The 19,653-nt window shown below is 42.9% G+C and overlaps 2 protein-coding genes across 3 annotated transcripts in view; one reads left to right on the top strand and one right to left on the bottom strand.

Annotated features, from left to right (window-relative positions):
- The window catches only part of GLYR1 (glyoxylate reductase 1 homolog), a 49,448-nt gene extending 35,873 nt beyond the window's left edge, over positions 1–13,575 (bottom strand). The window contains exons 1-5 of one of the 2 annotated variants that reach the window (XM_081089786.1): positions 13,520–13,575; positions 12,472–12,508; positions 11,481–11,560; positions 1,933–2,071; positions 1,141–1,383 (exon numbers count right to left, since the gene is read on the bottom strand). In XM_081089786.1, coding sequence (XP_080945912.1) covers positions 1,141–1,383; positions 1,933–2,071; positions 11,481–11,560; positions 12,472–12,508; positions 13,520–13,557 — 537 coding nt within the window. In that variant the 5' untranslated portion in view covers positions 13,558–13,575. The remainder of the gene's footprint in view (positions 1–1,140; positions 1,384–1,932; positions 2,072–11,480; positions 11,561–12,471; positions 12,509–13,519) is intronic. The other variant, XM_081089787.1, reaches the window with a different exon arrangement.
- A 216-nt stretch (positions 13,576–13,791) lies between these two features.
- Positions 13,792–19,653, top strand: part of UBN1 (ubinuclein 1) — a 39,600-nt gene continuing 33,738 nt past the window's right edge. The window contains exons 1-3 of the mRNA XM_081090442.1: positions 13,792–14,458; positions 15,603–15,705; positions 18,359–18,646. Coding sequence (XP_080946568.1) covers positions 18,398–18,646 — 249 coding nt within the window. The 5' untranslated portion in view covers positions 13,792–14,458; positions 15,603–15,705; positions 18,359–18,397. The remainder of the gene's footprint in view (positions 14,459–15,602; positions 15,706–18,358; positions 18,647–19,653) is intronic.

Below are 19,653 nucleotides of genomic sequence, written 5' to 3'. Positions count from 1 at the left end.
TTCTCGTGATTGGTCACAAGCCTTAGAACAGAGAACACGAGGATTCTCACAATTCGTCCGCAATGTGTTAAATTCTCCTCCCTTGGCATCCAAGACTCGACAAAAATCATTACAAGAAGGAGAGAGATATGTTATTTCTCCATTATTTCATTTTGCTAACTTCTTCCCACCCTGAACTACAGGCACTCTTACTACAAAGCTAACTCCTGCCCTTGAATCTTCTCCCTCCTTTACTTTCCCAAACATAAGCCCCATCTCGTCTCACGGATCCAACATTCTTCCTACACATTTGCTTCCCACGTCTACATTTCTGTCCTGCGACTCCAAGCTGTCCTGGTGGTCTAGGCATCAGCTAGCTCCTCTCGACCCCTCTGCTCTTAAGAAAGGCCTCACCATTTCCCCAGGCACAAACTTGAAATCATCTCTCTTTCCCTTTTCTCATTCATACCCTTTATAACCAGTTGCCAATCTTATAAACTCTTTCTCTGAAGTGCCTCACATAGTTACTTTCAATGTCTGCCATCACCCCCTTGGAATAGCTCCTTATGTGAACACACACCTGGATTAGCCTTCTAATTTACTTTGAGCCTTTCTTCTCTGCCCTCCATGATTACTAATGCACAGCTTGGAGCACACCGCCACCTCAATACCCAGCTCAAACAACTTTATGGCCCTCTACTGACTTCATGACAATACACCACCACTCAAGTAAACCATAATGCTCTCCACAATCCAGTGACAACCTACTTTTATCTCTCTGCTCTCCTTCCTGTCCTCTCCCTGTACTGAGAATAACCACACTGACATTAAGCCCCACGTGAACTATGCCCTCCACCTCTGGAATGCCTTTTCTTCTTTCTTGCTACGCCCTTTCCAGTGCCAGCCCTTGCACACTGCTCAGGTGGACCATTCTTCTGACTTGAGCATTTAGTTGAATGCATGGTTCTTTGCTGCCTTGTGTTCCTATTTCACACTTGTGCATCTAGGCGGCATATCTCCCCTGATCTGCAGGATTCTTTAGGACAACTCTTAGTACAGGACTCTACGTTCACTCAATGAACTGAACCATATTGAAAAGCTCAACTCTGCCGCATACAAAAGAAAGTTACTAATCCCAGAAGCTGCAGAGATAAAACAAACCTTCTCATCCTTTGGGGGCCGACCCCGTTTCCGGGGACTCTGCTCTTGGGCTCTTTTCAGAGGGGACTTGGAGCCTCTCTCTGAAGAGCCTGATGACACCCTCTTCTTTCCTTCTCCCATGTTCTTCTTCACCTTCCCTTCAGACAGGCTAAGCTTGCGCTTCTCATCACCTGAGTTTGGCCTACTTCTTTCCTCACTGGAATTACGCCGATTCTTGTCATCAGCAGAATTGTGGGATGATGTCTGAAAGTTTAATAATAATAATGATAACCACCACAATAGCCGCTGCCATCACCACCACCATTTACACGAGCCATGCCCTATGATGAGCACTTTACATGCATTATCTGCACAACAACCCTATGAAACAGGTCTGCTGTCATCCCCACTTACACTTGAGCAGTTTAAAAAAAAAAAAAAAATCAAGTCACTTGCCCACAGTCCCAAAGCTAAGAAGTAGAATTTACACCCAGGCAGTGGATATATCCCAGAGGCTGTGCTCCTAATCGCTGAGCTATAAAAGGAGAAAAGACCTCTGCTGCACTCAGATACTTCTCCTGAGTCCAAGTGACTTTCCTAAGAGCAACAATCTATTCCAGAAAGGTCAGCGGCATGCATGGAGCTTCAAGCTGATTACCAAAATGCTGATACCTCAGAACTGAAGTAGCTCTTTTTCTACTGGCATTTCATAAGAATAGAGTTTCGATTTAGGGTGCCATTTAATCCATTAGTTAGTATGCAAAAATAACCGGTCGGGCATTAGCATAAATTAAGAATCATGAAGTCTCTCACCTGGTCTTTCCCTTTGGCTCTCCTGAGGAACTCTTCCACAGCATCCACAGCTTGCTGGAATCGTTTTCCCTTGTTAATCTTTATCATTTCCTCCTTATGCGCATGGTATGGCTTTAGCTGTTCCACTTTGATCCAGGCACTAGCAGAAAATACACAGAGAAAGGGTATGATCCACACAGCCTATGCCAGAAAGTATCAAAGACCTCACCCTAGCAGAATGCAATGATCCATTTGCTTTCATTGGGCTTTGAACAGGCCTGCCATTTTTTCAAAACATATTATTGACCATTTCAAGCTCTTGAGCCTTAAAGTATGTTTTCTTGGAACAAGCCAAGCAGAACAAGAAAAATCAGAATATCCTCCAAATGAAATCACTGTGTGATATGTTATTTCCGCCCCTATTCACCTTCCTTCTACACTGAACCACACACACCATGCATGCCACTTGCTCTCAGGACAGAGGAAACCTGGAGCTGCTCTCCTATTTTTACCACACAGTATAGATGGCCACATATGGATCCCAGGAAATCAGGGCACCTAGAAGCATCACCACTGGCAACAACCTAAACCAGATTGATGACCTGTCAATCAACTCAGAATCAGGGATATGAGGGCTTAGGAAATGCAACATCTAAAATCTTCTGCTCTTACAGATATTTGTAGCTGTGGAGCCCATATGTGTTCATAAATGACTGTATCCATGGCTACTATATCACACAAAACATGCGACACATGGCTTGGAATGAGGGCAGCAGCACAAAGGGAGGCCTTCAAAAACAAGATTCTATTTGCGATTAAAGGTAGAAAAACATACTCTTCTAATATTTAATTTTTAATTACTACCATCCGTGCATAACATATGAAAGTAGAAAAAGCCCTCAATTGTCAATTCTGGAATATCTGACCAACCACACTTACCATCTGAACAATTCAGCCTCAGCTGACTTTCTGTGGTTTCCCTAAATGATATTCAGTTTCACAGTATAAAGGAGAGAATTTTATAGGTTTGGCAAGGTAATAGTTAATTTATATGTTGTACCTTGTAACACTCAAAGGTTTCATAGTATCCCCTTCAGAAAAAGTGGATCTGGGTAAGGACTTAGAAACTGGGCTACCACACTAACTTAGGTTCCTTCCCTTGGAGAAAGCTATAGAATTCTCATTAATAACTAGAGGCCTGACGCACGAAATCATGCAAGGGGCTCAGCCCTCGCAGCCCCTCGCAGCCTCGGATGGCCCTCTCAGCCCTGGTTTTGTCCGGAAGGCTGTCCAAATGGTTGCCCGAACGGTCCTTCTGCTATTTGGTCTAATTAGCATATTAGCTTTTTATTATATAGGAGGATAGTAAAAGTGCTAACCTCTGTACATAAAAATAGTGCTACCAACCCACCAACAGCTTTGGGTGTTGTGATAATGATTGTGACAGTGGGTCTGTACAAACACAACAGCCCTGGGACCATCAACTGGCAAGTGGGACAGCAAACCAGGACTAGGCATGTTACCTATAGGTAAACAAAACTAGACATAATGAATGATGAAACGGGACTCAGCCCTAGCTGGTCTGGCTCAGTGGACAGAGCCTAGGTCTGCGGACTGAAGGGCCCTGGTTCGATTCTGGTCAAGGGCACATGCCCAGGTTGCGGGCTTGATCTCCAGTAGGGGGCGTGCAGGAGGCAGCCAATCAATGACTCTGTCATCATTGATGTTTCTCCCCCCCCCACCCTTTCTGAAATCAATACAAGTTTATTAAAAAAAAGAAAAAGAAAGGGGACTCAAACACTGATCTAACTGCATAGAGCTTCCACTGGATGAGTAAGCAGGTAACTTTCTCGTGACCAATTCATTTTAAAATTTGAAATCTGACACAATGGAGCTAAGTGGGTCCGATCTATAGGAAGACAAATGGAATTAAATTTCAAACCCATAGTGTCTGGCAAGTATACCACTGAACTGACCTTCTTGCCTCTCCTCGCATGTATAGTGTTTCGAAGGACAGACCATCAGAGCAATCAGATACAAAGCCAGACACTCCCTGAAAAGCCAGTTAAGCTGTCATACCAACTGGTGGCTCAAACATGACACAAGTATCAGTAATGAAACTTAAAAGAGCCACAGACCTCAAGACAGGCCTCTTCCTTTTTCTGAGCTTCAGTCAGAAGCTGAGAACTGCACAAGTTCCAGAAAAAAACCAATAGGGTGGTTTTGATGGAGCCCTTGAGATGGGACAACATACTCCAATAATCCTAATTCCTAACCTCCCTCCCCATATTAACCTTTGATTCAGAGTAAGTGGAAGGGTAAGGCTATCTGGAGGAAGCACCAATAAATCCATGCCTATGTTTTTATTGAAGCATTTTTACTGATTTCTTCCAGGAGAACAATACAGTAAAAATCCCTTTCAACCTGAAGACTGGCATTTGAGATAGTAAAGTGAAATTTTCCTCTATGATCATCTTTGAAAAGTGAAAATGGTTTGCTAAATGAACTGACAGCATAAATATGACTTTAAAAAGATAAATGCAAAAAGTTAATCTACTTAAATCAATCAGTTGTTGGATAAGCATCCTGCCACATTAGTAAAACAGTAAATAAAAAGCCAGCCCGCCAGGGCCCCAGGAAGATTACTTCATGAAAGCAAATCAAACTGAAATCCCTTTGGCTGTCTGAATAGAATATTTTCTCTAAAGGCTGTAGTACTGCAAAACCCTCTCTGTATCCATAAAGAGGGTTTGCTTTTCAGCAGGAGCTTCAATAATGCACCACTCTCTTATCCACTGAGGCTCATCAAGCGGGGCTGGCATGCAACTGGTGCTCAATAAATAATCACAGGGTAAATGATGCCTTCCAGGCACATTCAGGGTGACTCTGGGTTAAATGCTGTAAGGCATTAGTGGCCTTTTGTGGTTGTTGCATATATATATATATTTTTTTTTTTTAGTGACTGCTGTTTGTTTCCTTGATATAAGCTGTAACTTGTGATTTTCCTTATGTCATTCTCCCAATGCCTAGATGGAGCTGGACCTTTTTTGTCCAAGTTGTCGTGGGTTGGGAAGTCATAAAAATCAAGCTTAGTCAAATTGCATCTAAAGCATGTGCCTTCCCTTTTATGTAAAAGAAAGTTAGTTACATATTGTTTGTAGAAGTAAACACCTAAAAACAAAGTAGCTAGCAATCAGGAAGGTCATTACAAAGTACAAAATGGAAGGTCCCTTAAGATATTTGGGTAAGTGGAAAAAGCAAGATGTAGAGCAGTGTGTAGTATTCTACCACTTGTGCAAAAGAGGAAAAAGGCCCAGGGCAGTGTTGTAAAGTGGTCAGAGCGTCGGCCTGCGCACTGAAGGGTTTCAGGTTCAATTCCTGGTCAAGGACACGTACCCGGGTTGCAGGTTTGCTCCCCACCCCTGGTCGAGGCGTGTGCAGGAGGCAACCAGTTGATGTGTCTCTCTTACATCGATGTTTGTCTCTCTCTCTCCCCTTCTCTCCCCCTTTCTTTCTCTCTGAAAAGCAATGTGGGGATTAACCAAACAGAAACAAAAAAAACAAAAACAAAAAAGAGGAAAAAGGAATATGTAGCTTCTTGATTATACAAACACTATCTCTAGAGGGCTATCTCATAAAAAACACTGATGACTATAGGCAGGGAACTGGGTGGCTGAGGGACAGAGATGAATGGAACCCTTTCATCGTTTATAGCTTGAGTTTTTTTTGGTAACTATAAAGGCTTACTATCTTTAAAAAACATCAAATCAATAAAGGCCTCTGCTGTAGAACAAGGGCTATTCTGACTGCCCAGAGGGTTTTCCCCATTATTTCCTTGTTTGTAAGGTTTCCTCAGGTGGGTAGTAACTGCCTGGATGCCTGTTAGATGAACTGTAGTACGGTCAAGAGGTATATCAGGTATTCTGATATACCTCCTACAAAGTCGTTTTCGTTTGTGAATGTAAACCTTCCACTTAGCCACCATCAGATTACACACTCCACTCAAAATGAATTTAAAACATCACATTTTTTTGCCTTGACCGGTTTGGCTCAGTGGATAAAACGTCGGCCTGCGGACTGAGAGGTCCCGGGTTCGATTCCGGTCAGGGGCATGTGCCTTGGTTGCGGGCACATCCCCAGTGGGGGGTGTGCAGGAGACAGCTGATCAATGTTTCTCTCTCATCGATGTTTCTAACTCTCCCTTCTCCCTTTCTCTCTGTAAAACTTCAATAAAATATATATTTTTTTAAAAACACAAAACATCACATTTTTGCCCTGCTTGGTGTGGGCCACAGGTTCAATTCCTCATCAGGACACATACCCAGGTTGTGGGTTCGATCCTGGGTCAGGGAGTGTATGGGAGGACACCAATTGATGTTTCTCTCAAATCAATAAAGAATATCCTTGGGTGAGGATTAAAAACAACAAATTACATTTTCAAAAACTTCCAAAATTCTGACCTGCTTTCCTCTTAAATTAAAATCATACCATGAAGCTACCATATTCAAGGTGCCAGTCCATGAACAATCTCAAACACCCTCACTATGTGTCTCAGACTTTGCACAGACACAATGAAATGACCTGGGTGGGTGTGGGGGAAGGAGAGAGAACACATGCAAGCATAGTCCAAAGGTGAGGATAAGAAGAGGGTCAGAAGATGTGGGTTCACTTCTCCATCTGGAATTGGTGAGCAGCACATTGTAAATAAATAATTCCTAATCTCCCTCCACTCCAAACCATTGAAAAAGTCTAAGTATCCTGAGGTATTAGAGCTTCAAATCCAAGCCATTCAGAAATCAAGATACCCCCCAAAACCATAAACAACTCAAAAAACAAAACAACCAAGAACTACACACAAAAAGATAATTAAAAATTTCTCAGTTCATTTCAAGCAATGATTATCACAGAGGCATCAACAGAGTCTTGCAGATAAGATAAAGATTTTGTTCCCCAAACTTGAAAACATTCCCAAAAGCTGGGTGAGATTTTCAAGCTGCACTGTCTATATCAACGCTGCCAGCTGCATTTTTTGGTGCCATTTTCTATAATTCCAGTGCATGACACATGCTCCTGCCTCAGCCACCAAAGGAGTCACCTACAGGATGGGAGCTGTGCTGATGCTAGGTGGGAATCTACTTAGTGCTCTAGGATCACTAGTGTCTAGCCCTGGCAGAAGGACACTGCTGGCTCAGTCAAAATATTAAGAGCAGTGGCCCTCACTCTCTACTTGGCTCAATTCTTCAACTATTACACAGTGTTACATGTAGTAAAAGTGGGTCAATCAGTTGCCAGGTGAAAAGAAAAAGGGATGCTTCGATGGTTCCAATCTGTTATGCTCTGAGCCACAGATTTTTCTAGAAGAATTATTTGAGTACTCAGACACTTCACACACAGCCTGTCCCACCTTCTATCTGGCTTGATGTAAAAGTACCTCAGGCTGACATCTATGACTTAAAATCCACAAATCTCCTGCCTCTCAGTTTCCACATCTACCAGTATAGATGCAAGTTTCTGAAAATGTAATTTTTGTTTCTGTTGATTTTGAGCACCTACAAACTAAATAAACTCCCTTCACTCTGTCATCCACAGTCACTGACCAAACTTGTAGACTCTGAGCTCAGTTTCTCCTCTGATGGGCAGCCACCTGTCCAAGGTGGGCCCTCATGTGCCTGAGATTTAATCTTTGGTTATGGCCACCTGATAGAGTTGACAAAGTTATGTTAAAGTTATTTTTCCCCTCTGTATTTCCATGAAACAGAAGACAACTGTGGGCAATTCCCGTTGTGGTCATCCAGCCTTGTAGAGTCAAATCCAGCCATCTTACTAAGTCCTTCACTTCACAGGGGAGGCTGGTTAGGAAAATCTGGCTCTCTCTTCCTAACAGTGGGATGTCAACAAAATAGGTTAGAAGTTTTGGCAGAGGAAGGGAGAAAGAAAAATCAACTTTCTAAAAGATTGAAATCATTGTTTATCTAAAGGAGTTACTCTTTTTAGAAAAAATGTGTTTTTATTGACTTTAGAGAGAGAGGGAGAAGGATAGAAAGATAGAAACATTGTCTGCCTCCTGCACACCTCCTACTGGGGATCAGGCCTGAAAACTGGGCATTTGCCCCAACCAGGAATCAAACCAGTGACCTCTTGGGGTTCATGAGCCACACCGGCTGGGCTCTTTTTACTCTTTAATAAAGGTCCTTGCTAATATAAAAAATCCCATCTCTATATATTTTCTCCATAAGTAGTATGTCAGTTTTGAAACTGAATACCTGTAACTGAATCCTATATTCCTCAGGAGTACAGGAATAGCCCCACTGGGTCAGGCCCTGTCCACCGTGGTCAGTGCCTAATCACCAGAGGAGCCTCCATTCTAGAATGTGCCTGACATCAAGTATTAAAGGTGAGGTAGAGACCAGCTTCTTCTGTAGCCCTTATGACTTTGCCCTTCACAAAGCAGTTCTCATCCCTAAAAAGTTCACTTGCATTTCTTTTCTAAACCACCTCTTAAATGTTTGTTTCATATTGTACTCCTTATACATGTCCTAAACAGTTATATGTTTATTATACTCATGATGCCCCTTGTTGAAACATTTGGGAGGTTTATGAACAAGTCAGTGTTTACCTCCTTCTGGTCACTTATTATTTCATCAATTTGGATCGTGCTTTTTTCAGTATTTGCTTTTTCACATTAGAGTCCTACTCTTTTGTCTGATTTGGTCCCCTTTCCAGATCTTGACAAGTTCCTCCTCCAAATCCCTTTGGGAGCATGGACTGGACTGTACTCCTGGAGATGCACAGTATAGTTTTTACATAAAGATGGGAGGATGTGAAAATAAGAAGAAATAAAGAAAAAAGGTGGAACAATGTATTGCTTTGTGTTCAAAGCCTTTTTGGTCAGAAGAGCAGACCTGCTGATGTCCTTAGGAATCTCCAACTTTCAGGTGACTTTCTTTTCAAACACAGATTCTCTCTCTTCTGGGCAGTCTGTCTGTCTCTCACATTTTCCCTACTGAAAGCCACCTGCTTCTTACCAGCTTTTTCTTTTGTAACAAGAGATCTATACCCTAACCTGATGTTTGCTGAACACCTGCTGTATATACCAAAACCACACTATGGTAAATGACGCTACTTCTTTGTACAAGGTCGGGAGTATTTTTCTTACATGTAGATAAGAATGCACAGTCCTAGAAAGATGAACTTGCCCAAATCAGAGTAGGTGAAACTGGTATATGAATGCATGTTAGGCTGGTAACAAATCTAGAGCTCTTTCCCCAAAGTAATTCGCTGCTCCCCAACAATCTGGAGAGTTCACCCTCAGATAATATCAAGATACTAAATAAAATCTGCCTTAACTGATCACTAAGAACCCTCCTCCCTTCTGAGAAGTGCTGTCGATCCTTACCCTTGTTTCCTTTTACGGAGTCAACTGCCTAGCCACATAAAGATAACAGGTTAGTCCTACAATGTCTTAATTTTTAAATAGCTTTTTATATGGAACTCTATCAAGGAAGTTTAAAAAGCTTAAAGATATTAAACCTAGCAGTTTCCCTGTATCCACTTGCTTATGAATCCCCTCAAAAAACTTCAGCCAATTAGAAATCACATCATCACCACTACCGACACCATTAGGTTATTTTTGCATTCAGTAAGTGCATCCTTTTCACTGGCTTCACTTGGTTGCCTGTTGAGCATGGCAATTCACTCAACTCCAATTTTCTGTGTTTTATCTGTACTATTTCTTATACATAAGGACTACAGTTTATTTTTCTAAACTCCCAGAACTTTAAAAAACATTATCATAAAAACACAATGACATTCAGGCTTGCTGTAATCTGATTAAGTCCCCACTTTCTATGAGTTCTCATTTTTCTTTCATACTTGGTTAGCTAAACGAAGAAGCACACAAGTCAGGCCAACCTTATTGCCTCTGTCATTCCCAAGCACAAGTTCTTTTCTTTGTTAAGGATATTCTTTCCACTGATTTTTAGAAAGAGTGGAAGGGAGGGGGAGATATAGAGAGGGAGAAACACTGATGTGAAAGAGACACATCATTTGGTTGCCTCCTACAGGCACCCCAACCATGACCGGGGATTGAGCCTGCAATGAGGCATATGCTCTTGACCGGAATTGAACCCAAGACCCTTCAGTCCATGGGCCAACCCTCCAATCACTGAGGCAAACCAGCTAGGTCCCAAGCACAAGTTCTTTACCTTAGATGGGGAGCCTCTCTCTGACCACATATCCAACTAAAAGACGTTATTTATATAATCCAATGCCTAGAATACCCTTACTGTTCTTGCCTATACCAATTCTATCCATCCCGAGTTTGATTCAAATTCCATCTCTTACATCAGCCTTTGACCTGGTCGTTCTCCACTGATCTCTCTATATATTCTAGAGCCCTTTAATAATTATCTGAATCACTCATTCTGCACTTAACCCCATCTTAAATGTTTATGTCTTTGTCACCTGAGTTCCTGGAAGGCGGGCACCACAACATTCGCTTTCCAAGTTCCCTTCGGTGTCAAGCAATTCGGAGTGTGGTTGTACAATCAGCACTTGTTTTATGCATCAGGATAATCTTGTGAAATCCATGGCATACCAGAACATTCTCTCTTCCAGAGTGTCTCTGGCTCTCACAGCTCCAGGATAGTGACCCCTTTGAAATATTGCCATCAAAAGGCTGCTAAGTTGGTTTGTAACAGAGAACTGGGGCTGGGTATATCAGTATATCTGTATGATGCCAGGCAAATGCTAAATCAAAATGAGTAAGCACTCTGACACATAAACTCCTGAGCAAATGAAGAACACTGTTTATAAGAGATTTTCCTATGGAATATTTTATCTTGCTTTCTAGGAATGTGTATTTTAATCATTGGTATTAAATTATCAGAAAAGTCACATTTTCCTAACCCCAAATTACATTTTCCTGTAAGAATCATAGACAGAAATATAACTTAAAGAAATCAAACCAACTAGTTAGACCTAGGTAATCAACTTGATGTAGTGATAAGAAAGTTAAGCAAATCACTCCAGCAAATACATCTTCTTCCCCTCATTGTGCTTTCCTATCAAAGAATCTCAAATTAATGGTTCTGATTTCAACTCAGGTCTGGTTAAAAAGCATTACTTTTACAACATTAGAGTGAGCTATTCAGTCTTACTAAAGAAAGCAGATTAAACAATTACTTTTATTAAGATATTTTAATTTTCACCGTATATGTCATGCATGAGCCAAATGATAAACAGCCATTAACAGAGAACCAAATGTGGGCTTTATAAAAGGAACTGCCTATGGGATGGGTAAAGAGATGTGAGAAACTATCTCAATGTGATTATTATATTTAGAAGGTGATGAGCCCTAGTTCTCACCTGACTGACATTATTATTAGCCCAGGACAGTTTCTGGAAGATAAGAATACCGTCTTTTATCTAGGTATGAGGCCAGAATGATATGCATCCTTACAGACTATAGTAAGGCTAAACTAGGGTTCCTAGAATATTCTCAAAGCAGCTCAGACCCAGGGCAAAAGCTTAAAAAAGGCAAAGGGAAACTCTTGGTGAGTGCTACTCACTGATCCTCTGTTCCAAAAAACTTTACAAAGAAGCATTTCTTCCCACGAGGTTTCTTCAAATCCTTGGGTGGATTAACAATCTAGGGAATAAAAGGGGGGGGAAAAGATTTTTTCCACAGCTCAAAGTTGGTAAAAAAAAAAAAAAAAAAGGAATGTCTTAAAATAAAAACCCAGGGCCTAGAATGTTTAGGCTTGGCACTTTTCTACAGAAGTTCCCTGTATCAAACATGTAACAAGCACAGTGTTCAGTAGATACAATTTCCTTTTTGAAATGGTCCTGTTTTAAAAGCAATTAAAATGAAGACCAACAGCCCCCACCCCCCTCAAAGTGACCCTATAATCACTGAAGAAATGTAAAGGACACTTTTGAAAATATTTCAAGGTAGGAAGAGTTGAGACAGGTAATAGTGACAATGAAAGTCAACTGAGGCAATGAAAATGCCATGCTGCAAAGAGACAGTCTAAAGACATTTCTTGGGCTCCTAGCAAGAATATATAAACAGAACATTTGGAAAGCTATGATGGATCGCCTCATGCAACATTTGAAATGCCAACTTCTGTAAAGATGCACTGGAGCACCACATATGGTAACATGGAAAGAAGATTTAAACTGAGTTGGGACAAAAATACTTTGACTTTTTTCACTAACCTACATTTAGATTTCTCTCTTCCTGGAGAATTTATTTTCTTCTCCTTTTGTGAGATTTAAGTATAAAGCTAAATTCAAACTAGAATTGATTTCCAGAGTTAAAGGACTCCATCAAAACCATCTCTGATTCAAGAAATAAGCAATCACTGCGGATTAAATGACCTGATTTACATATTGGCTTTTCTAAATGAACTGATATTAGAGAAAAAATAATTCTGACTGGCATTTAAATAGGCACAGTTTCATTCAAGGTTGGAAACCGAGGGGAATGCATCTGCCATTCGTCACCTCTTCAAACCCAACTTCAGACGCCTTCCTTTAGTTTGGTGGCAAGACACTCACCTTCCCCGGCCATGGAGGGTACCGGCCGAGTTTCCCCCTAGAGAAAACACAGACAGTCAGCATTTGCCCTGGAAAAGCGTGTCCGCTTCCTGCAACCCACTCAACATGCCATTTACTGCCCTCAATCTCCACTTGCATCCTCCAGCGCCAGAACAAAAGCTGGCAAACAGGAGTTCTTAACTCCTGGCTTCCATGGATGGCCCCACAAGTCCAAACCCCTCAGAACTGGAGTGCAAAATTGTACACATATGCGCAGAAGGTGTGTGCATTCCTCCGGCAACAAGGGGTATAACAAAACCACCGAGAGTCACTTGTCTAGAGCCCCCCCCCCCACCCCCTTGGTGGGGGTGGCGGACAGTTTGCTCTGTAAACACAGACTTCCCCTCGCAGTCTGGTTCAGTTCACCGCGAGCCCAGTCCGTCCTGCCAAACGCTAATGGAAGCTTTCCTCTGGGGTCAAGAAACAAGCTACGCAGCTAGAGAGGCGGCGACGGTCAGTCCTGGTTCGGGCGGTTGTCTGGGGCACAGAAGCGGACTGCGAGAGGCACACAAGAAGGTACTGGTCACTGCCAAGCCTAAAGGAGAAGTGTCCCCTCCATGTCTTCACGGGGCAGCGCCATCAGTCCGGTTTCGACACCCCCCGGCTGAGCCGCCCGCACAGGTCGGTTCCATCGCATCATGGGTTTTAACGGGCTCGCCCGGACGGTATGGCCCCGCGGGGTCCCCGCGAACCCCAGCAAGACCCAGAGGGAACCGGCGATCGCGGCCGACGCCCTTCACAGTAACCGCCGGCGTCCGGTCTGGATCGTAGCTCTCTACCCGGCGCCCTCACGGCTCAGAGAGGGGCCCATCACGGCCACCCTCGGACTCGGTCCCCGGGGGCCAGGCTGCCCCTTCCGCCCGGCGTCATTCGCAGCGCCGGCACCTCATCTCGGCCTCTCCGCGGCGTGGAGCGCACAGAAAAGCAGCTCCCGGGCTGGCCGCCAACTGCGCGCCCAGGGGAGCAGCTCCCCGGCGCACCTCGCTTGGCCCCGGCCGCCCGGACTCACCATACCAAGTCGCCGAGCCGCAGACTCACAGCCGCCATCTTACCACCCAACCACCACCGACGCACGGGTCGCCGGGAACCTTAGGTAGCCCTGGCACCGCCCATTGGAGTGCGCCCTGCCACGTGACTGGGGACGGCTGTCATCGGCCTAGCCGCTTCTCTGACGTCACCGCGCCCGCCGGGGCTTATTGGTCGGGCGAGGGGCACGTGACCAGGGCGCCGCTGTCTCCGCGCGCCGGAGCCCCAAGACTCCCGGCTCCTTCCCCCTCCCTCGGGCTCGTGACAACGAAGCACCCGCGGTCTGAGGCGGCGGCGAGGACTGAGCTGCTGACCGAGCGCGCGCGAGGAAGTCGGCCCCGCGACCCGCCCCGCCCCCGGACCCTGGCCTCCGGCCCCTTCCTCCTGGGCGTTTCTGTTACGGCCGTTAGTCTCCCGCGGGCCCCGGGGCCGGCCGCATCGCCGCGCCGACCGCTTCCCTGACGGACCTCGGCGCGGCCTGGAAGCCAGCCTCCGCCCGCTCCCGGGGCCCCGCGCCCAAGGAGCTCTACGTGGCCGCGCCTGGGGGACGACCCGGTTCTTCGGAGCGCGCTTTCTAACGGCTGCGTTCGGGGAGCGGCCCCCATCCCGAGCCCTCGTCCGCGCCGCAAGTTCTCCCGGGGCATCAGTGCAGCCCGCCCCGAGGTCCCGAGTTGTTGGACTTGTAGTCGGCCTCTCTCCACTTCCTCCTGCGCCGGCAGGCGGCACGGCCGGCGAGGCTCCCCCGGGCGCTCCGGGACCCGGCCATGGGCCGCGGCGCAGGCCGGTCGCCCGCCGGGAGGCATGGCTCGGGGGCCGGCCGCTAGCAGCGCCGCCGTCGGGGCTCCCGGGCCGGCATGAGGACGGTCGCGGGGGGACGAACGCGGCCCGTGGGTCCGTAGCCTGCGTCGCGCCGGGGACAAAGGTGCGTGTCTTTGTCGGGACCGGGCTCTCGCACAAGCCGAGCTGTAGTTTGACACTTTTGGAGAAGTTGGGAGCCGGTGGTTGTGACAACCGGAAGACAGATGCCAGCCGTAGTGTCAATTCGGGGAAACTTAAGCTGTTGAGTGGGAACCAGAAACAGTTCAGCACAGCGACAGCCCAAACGTCAAATTGCAGATAGAAACGAATACATTTTCGAAAGGTCCCACTTCCAGTTGCAGACGCCGAAGATTCTCAAGTCAAGGGTTGACGTCACCTAGCACCTAGAGAGTCTAGGTCCTAGACGATTCTTGGGTGGCCGCCTGCTGAAAAGGTGGCGGGCCCAGGGCTCCCGGCGGCGATTTTCGTGTGGAGACTTGGGTGTCAGAGGTGCGGGGTTAGCGAATTGGCCTGTGCACAGCCTGGCGTTTCAGCGGAGCTGTTTCCCTAAGGCACTGTCAGTTATAGGAACTGCCGTTTACTGTTTTGTTTTAAAGACAAACCTGATCATTTATATTGATGATTTCAGGAAATAATTCCCTAGGATTCAACACAAGTTTCTGATTTTAAAACTCTTGAGGAATGGAGGGATATTTTAATGACTTGATAACAACATGAATTTTAAGTTAACATTACTTTGGGATTAGAGGCATTTCTGTTAAGAGTCAGGAACAGGGCAAAGAATGTATTGTCTAGTACTATCTTGGAAGTTTTAGCCAATGCAATAAGACATGAAACAAAAACGTAATTTTTTTCAGAAAGAAGAAGACAACATTCTCATTTCTGTGGAGGACAGGATAGCCTATTTTTAAATGAAGAGGGAAACCATTAAAATAAGAGTTTAGTAAAGAGACTAATTACAAAATCAGCACACACAATTCAGTTTTTCTGTGTTTCACCAATGACCAATTTGAAAATATAGTGATTAAGAGAATGTACTGCAAAAAATACATCATTCCTGGGAATAACCTGAAATAACAAAAGGAGGCTAACATTTCTTGGATAACATTAGTTGAGGGTTTTTAAGAGGGATTTTTTTTTTTTTTTTTTGTAGAATACTGTGCTTTTACTTAGAATAAGATTTAGCTATTTAAGGTGAGTACAGACATACCTTGTTTTATTGCACTTCACTTTATTGCCCTTCACAGATGTTGCGTTTTTTACAAATTGAAGGCAAGACCCTCCACCAGCAAAAAGATTACAGCTCGCTTTACTGTGGTAGTCTGGAACTGAACCTGCAATACCTCCGAGGTATACATGCATTTAAATACTTAGCTTTTCTTAAGACTACGTTTTACTGATAAATCTGGTTTTATTTACAAATATAAGAATGTTTATATAACATTCTTCATCTGCGAAGCTTCAATTAAGGCACCAGTTTAACAAATTAAATTCTCCTAAACAATGAGCTCTTTTTACAAAGATAAATTCCCTTAAATGTTTTAAATCACATTTAAAGTTTTATATACTTAGTCTCTTCAATACTTCAAATTTCTAGAACAGTGAACTTATAAACCTAATAGTAAAATCTTTTCAAGAACTTAAAGTCTTGTAAGTCCAGTAAGTGTGTAAATGAAGTCAGGTTCTTTTAAATGTACACTTTGAAACTTATTTCAAATTAAAATTGTAAGTCTGACATTATTCACTAATGACTGATTCTCTTAAATGTTTCACATGACTTAGTAACAAGTAGTATCAGTTATGATGATTATAAAAATGTAAAATCTAAGTGCTAATATGCTGTAGGTTTGATTTACTTTATTCCCTTGTATTATATCTATAACTTCTCAGGCCTGCAAAGTCACTTAAACAATTTAAGAGAAGCAGTTTTACCACCTAGGTGGACTGAAGTTACAGTGTTTAAAATTTGGGCCAGGATAAGGTTACATTTTTAAATTAGTGCCTCAGTAGGACAGGACCTGGTTGCCACTTCTAGGATGACCTTCCTGCATCCCATCAGTTACCATGCAGTTTCTCCTATCATGAGGCCTTGCCTGCTCTTGTCAGTAGGGGACTTTCTTGTCAGTAGGAGACTTTTAAGCCTTCAAACTTCAGCTGAAATTTATTTTCACAACCCAGTGCATCACAATGTCCTGGGGGCCTTGGTTTCTTTTAGAGGAATTTCAAAATCTTAGTGCATGATGGTCTTTTTGCACCACCAACCTGTTTTGCTGCTCATCACTTTGTTGTCTAGTTAGAATTATATGAACTCTTTTAGATATTTTACTTTCTTGTCTGGTTTTTATAGATCACAATTTTATGGTCATAACAGAAAGAATGAATATTACATTTACTATATAAATATCCATACACATATATGGATATAGATATATGCATATATATACTGTATATAAACCTTTCTGAATTAATTCATATTTATAATTCATTTACAGTCAAAATGCAGCGAGCTTTTTTGGGGGGAAACGTATCAAAATGATTCTAAAATTGATCTGAAGTAATGAACAGGCTGGAATAGCCAAGTATTAATTTAAATTTTATATATTCTTAAATAATTTTTAATTATTGATTTTAGAGAGAGGAAGGGAAGGACAGAGGAAAAGGGTGTGTGGGGGAGAGAGAGAGAGAGACATTGAATTGTTCTACCCATTTATGCATCTATTGGTTGACTTTTATGTGCCCTGACCAGGGATCAAACTCACAACCTTGGTGCATCAGAATGATGCTCCAACCAACTGAGCTATCCACTTAGAGCAGCCAAGTATTACTTTTAAAAGAATAATAATAAAGATGAATTTAAAATTCAAGATGTAAAAATATACCATAAAATTTCACAAAATAGAGTGGTTCTAGATAATAGATAGAAATACAGGATGAATTTCAGAAATAGACCTTAAGATATCCAAATTGTTGTATAAGATATATATATATATATATATAACATACACACACACACACACACACACACACACCAGATCAGCAGGGAAAAGAGGATTATTTAGTGATTGATGCTGGGAAGAAACCAAGGTTAGTTAGAGCCTCACCTTTCACCTTATAGCATAGTAAATTCAACTTGGGTTAGAGTTCATTGTGAGCATTGTATCTGTGAAAGACTGGATAAGTAAAGTCTAATATAAGAATGCCTGGTTGCCCAACCGGTTTGGCTCAGTCAGGGTATGGAGCATCGGCCTGCGGACTGAAGGGTCCCAGGTTCGATTCCGGCCAGGGGCATGCACCTTGGTTGCGGGCACATCCCCAGTAGGAGGTGTGCAGGAGGCAGCTGATCGATGTTTCTCTCTCATCGATGTTTCTAACTCTCTATCCTTCTCCTTTCCTCTCTGAAAAATCAATTAAATATATTTAAAAAAAAATAAAGAATGCCTGGTTGAAGAAGGACATTCTAGGGACAAAAGAAATGGGGAAAGCCATAGGGAAAAGAGCCTAGTTTTAACTGCATAAAAAATTTAAATTTCCTTCATCATACTTCACTCTAAGCAAAATTAAATAACAATGAAGGAAATGTATGAGAGATATGTTTCTGGCTTTCCCCCTCCCTTCCACTCTCTCTAAAAATATCAATGGAAAAATATCCTGGGGTGAGGATTAACAACAACAACAAAAAATGTTGGGTAAATAAAAAAACAATATCTCTAGGGTTCTGTGCAATTAGGAGGATTCTTTAAGGCTCTCTGATGTCAAGGATTTAGTGAATATACATAGAAAAAAAGACTGGAAGAAAGTATGCTAAAGAAATAATGAGGATATATGTATGAAAATTTTTTATATTTGATGAATAGTATTTAAACAGAAAAAAAACAATAAATGGTAATTAAGATAAGTTGAACAATGGATTCTTCTTGACAATGAAATTCTTTTAAACTTAAATCTGTATAACTGAACAGGAAAAATCTTGGTTTGACCTGGCCTTTCTTTTCAATGTTAACAGAAGCCATGCAGTGACATCCGCTAAGACTTTTTGGTAGCCATGTCGGAGCCCCACAGGGTCCAGTTCACCTCTCTCCCAGGTTCTCTGAATCCTGTGTTTTTGAAGAAGTCCCGGAAGGAGGAGATTGTGGGAGCAGAGCAGCATCAGGACTCTGAGCCGGCTGCAGCAGCTGTTCGGATTACACTCACCCTCTTTGAGCCAGATCACAAGCGCTGCCCGGAATTCTTCTACCCAGAGCTTGTGAAGAATATACGAGGAAAAGTGAAAGGCCTTCAAACTGGAGACAAGGTATACCCCAGTGGCCCCAGGCTCACTGCAGATCTGATGCTCAGAGCAGCATGTGTAAATAGTACTTCCAGAGGTGAAAGCAAGACTAGGGAGGCTTTGGCTGCCCCGAGATCATGGCACCCATCCCAAAGCGAGCACCAGGTTTGCCGGTTTTGTCCCTAGGCCTGAAGGGATAGAATTCTTTCTAGAACCATTCTCCTAATTTATGCTAGAGAAAATGTAAGGCACATCCAAAGCTAATTTTAATTATGGCTAAATAATATAAATAAAAGAAACAACAAATTTTTTCATGCCAAGGCTCTAAATATTACGTATATGTAAACGTGACCAGTATCTGGCTGTTCCATTGCTGGATTTCATGCTGGACATTTTTCTATTCCAAGGGATTCTCACTCTGCCTCGTGTGAAGGTAGACAAGAAAAGATATGCACTGCTCATCTCTTCTCAACACAGTAATATTCTGGATAGTTACTTAGAAGGATAGAAACCTATTTTTCTGTGTTTATTTTCTTTCTTGTTTTATTTATTTGCTGGGGGAGCTTTTGAGAATCAGTTTGAATTTTCAAGTGTTTTTTAAATGATCTATAGTAAACCCTCAATTTTGCAAACCTGGATTTAATGGATTTAGGATTTAATGGAAAAAGTTTCTGTTCCTTATGTCATATATGAAAATTAACACCCTGTTAATTTTAAAATGCTTTAACCAAGATTTGCTTATAATTAAATTATCAGTTTAGTTTTTTTATTAATTCACTGTTACTTTATTTTTTAAAAAAATATATTTTTATTGCTTTTGAGAGGAAAGGAGAGGGAGAGAGAAATAGAAACATCAATGATGAGAGAGAATCGTTGATTGGTTGCCTCCTGCATGACCCACACTGGAGATTGAGCCCACAACCTGGGCATGTGCCCTGACCGGGAATCGAACCATGACCTCCAGGTTCATAGGTTGATGCTCAATCACTGAGCCACGCTGGCCGGGCAATTCACTGTTATTTTTAACAAAT

This window comes from Myotis nattereri, assembly GCF_964212035.1.
Source record: "Myotis nattereri genome assembly, chromosome: 4".
NCBI classification, from domain to species: Eukaryota; Metazoa; Chordata; class Mammalia; order Chiroptera; family Vespertilionidae; genus Myotis; species Myotis nattereri.
Note: the sequence above shows the minus strand (reverse complement) of the source record. Positions and strands in the feature narration are given on the sequence as shown.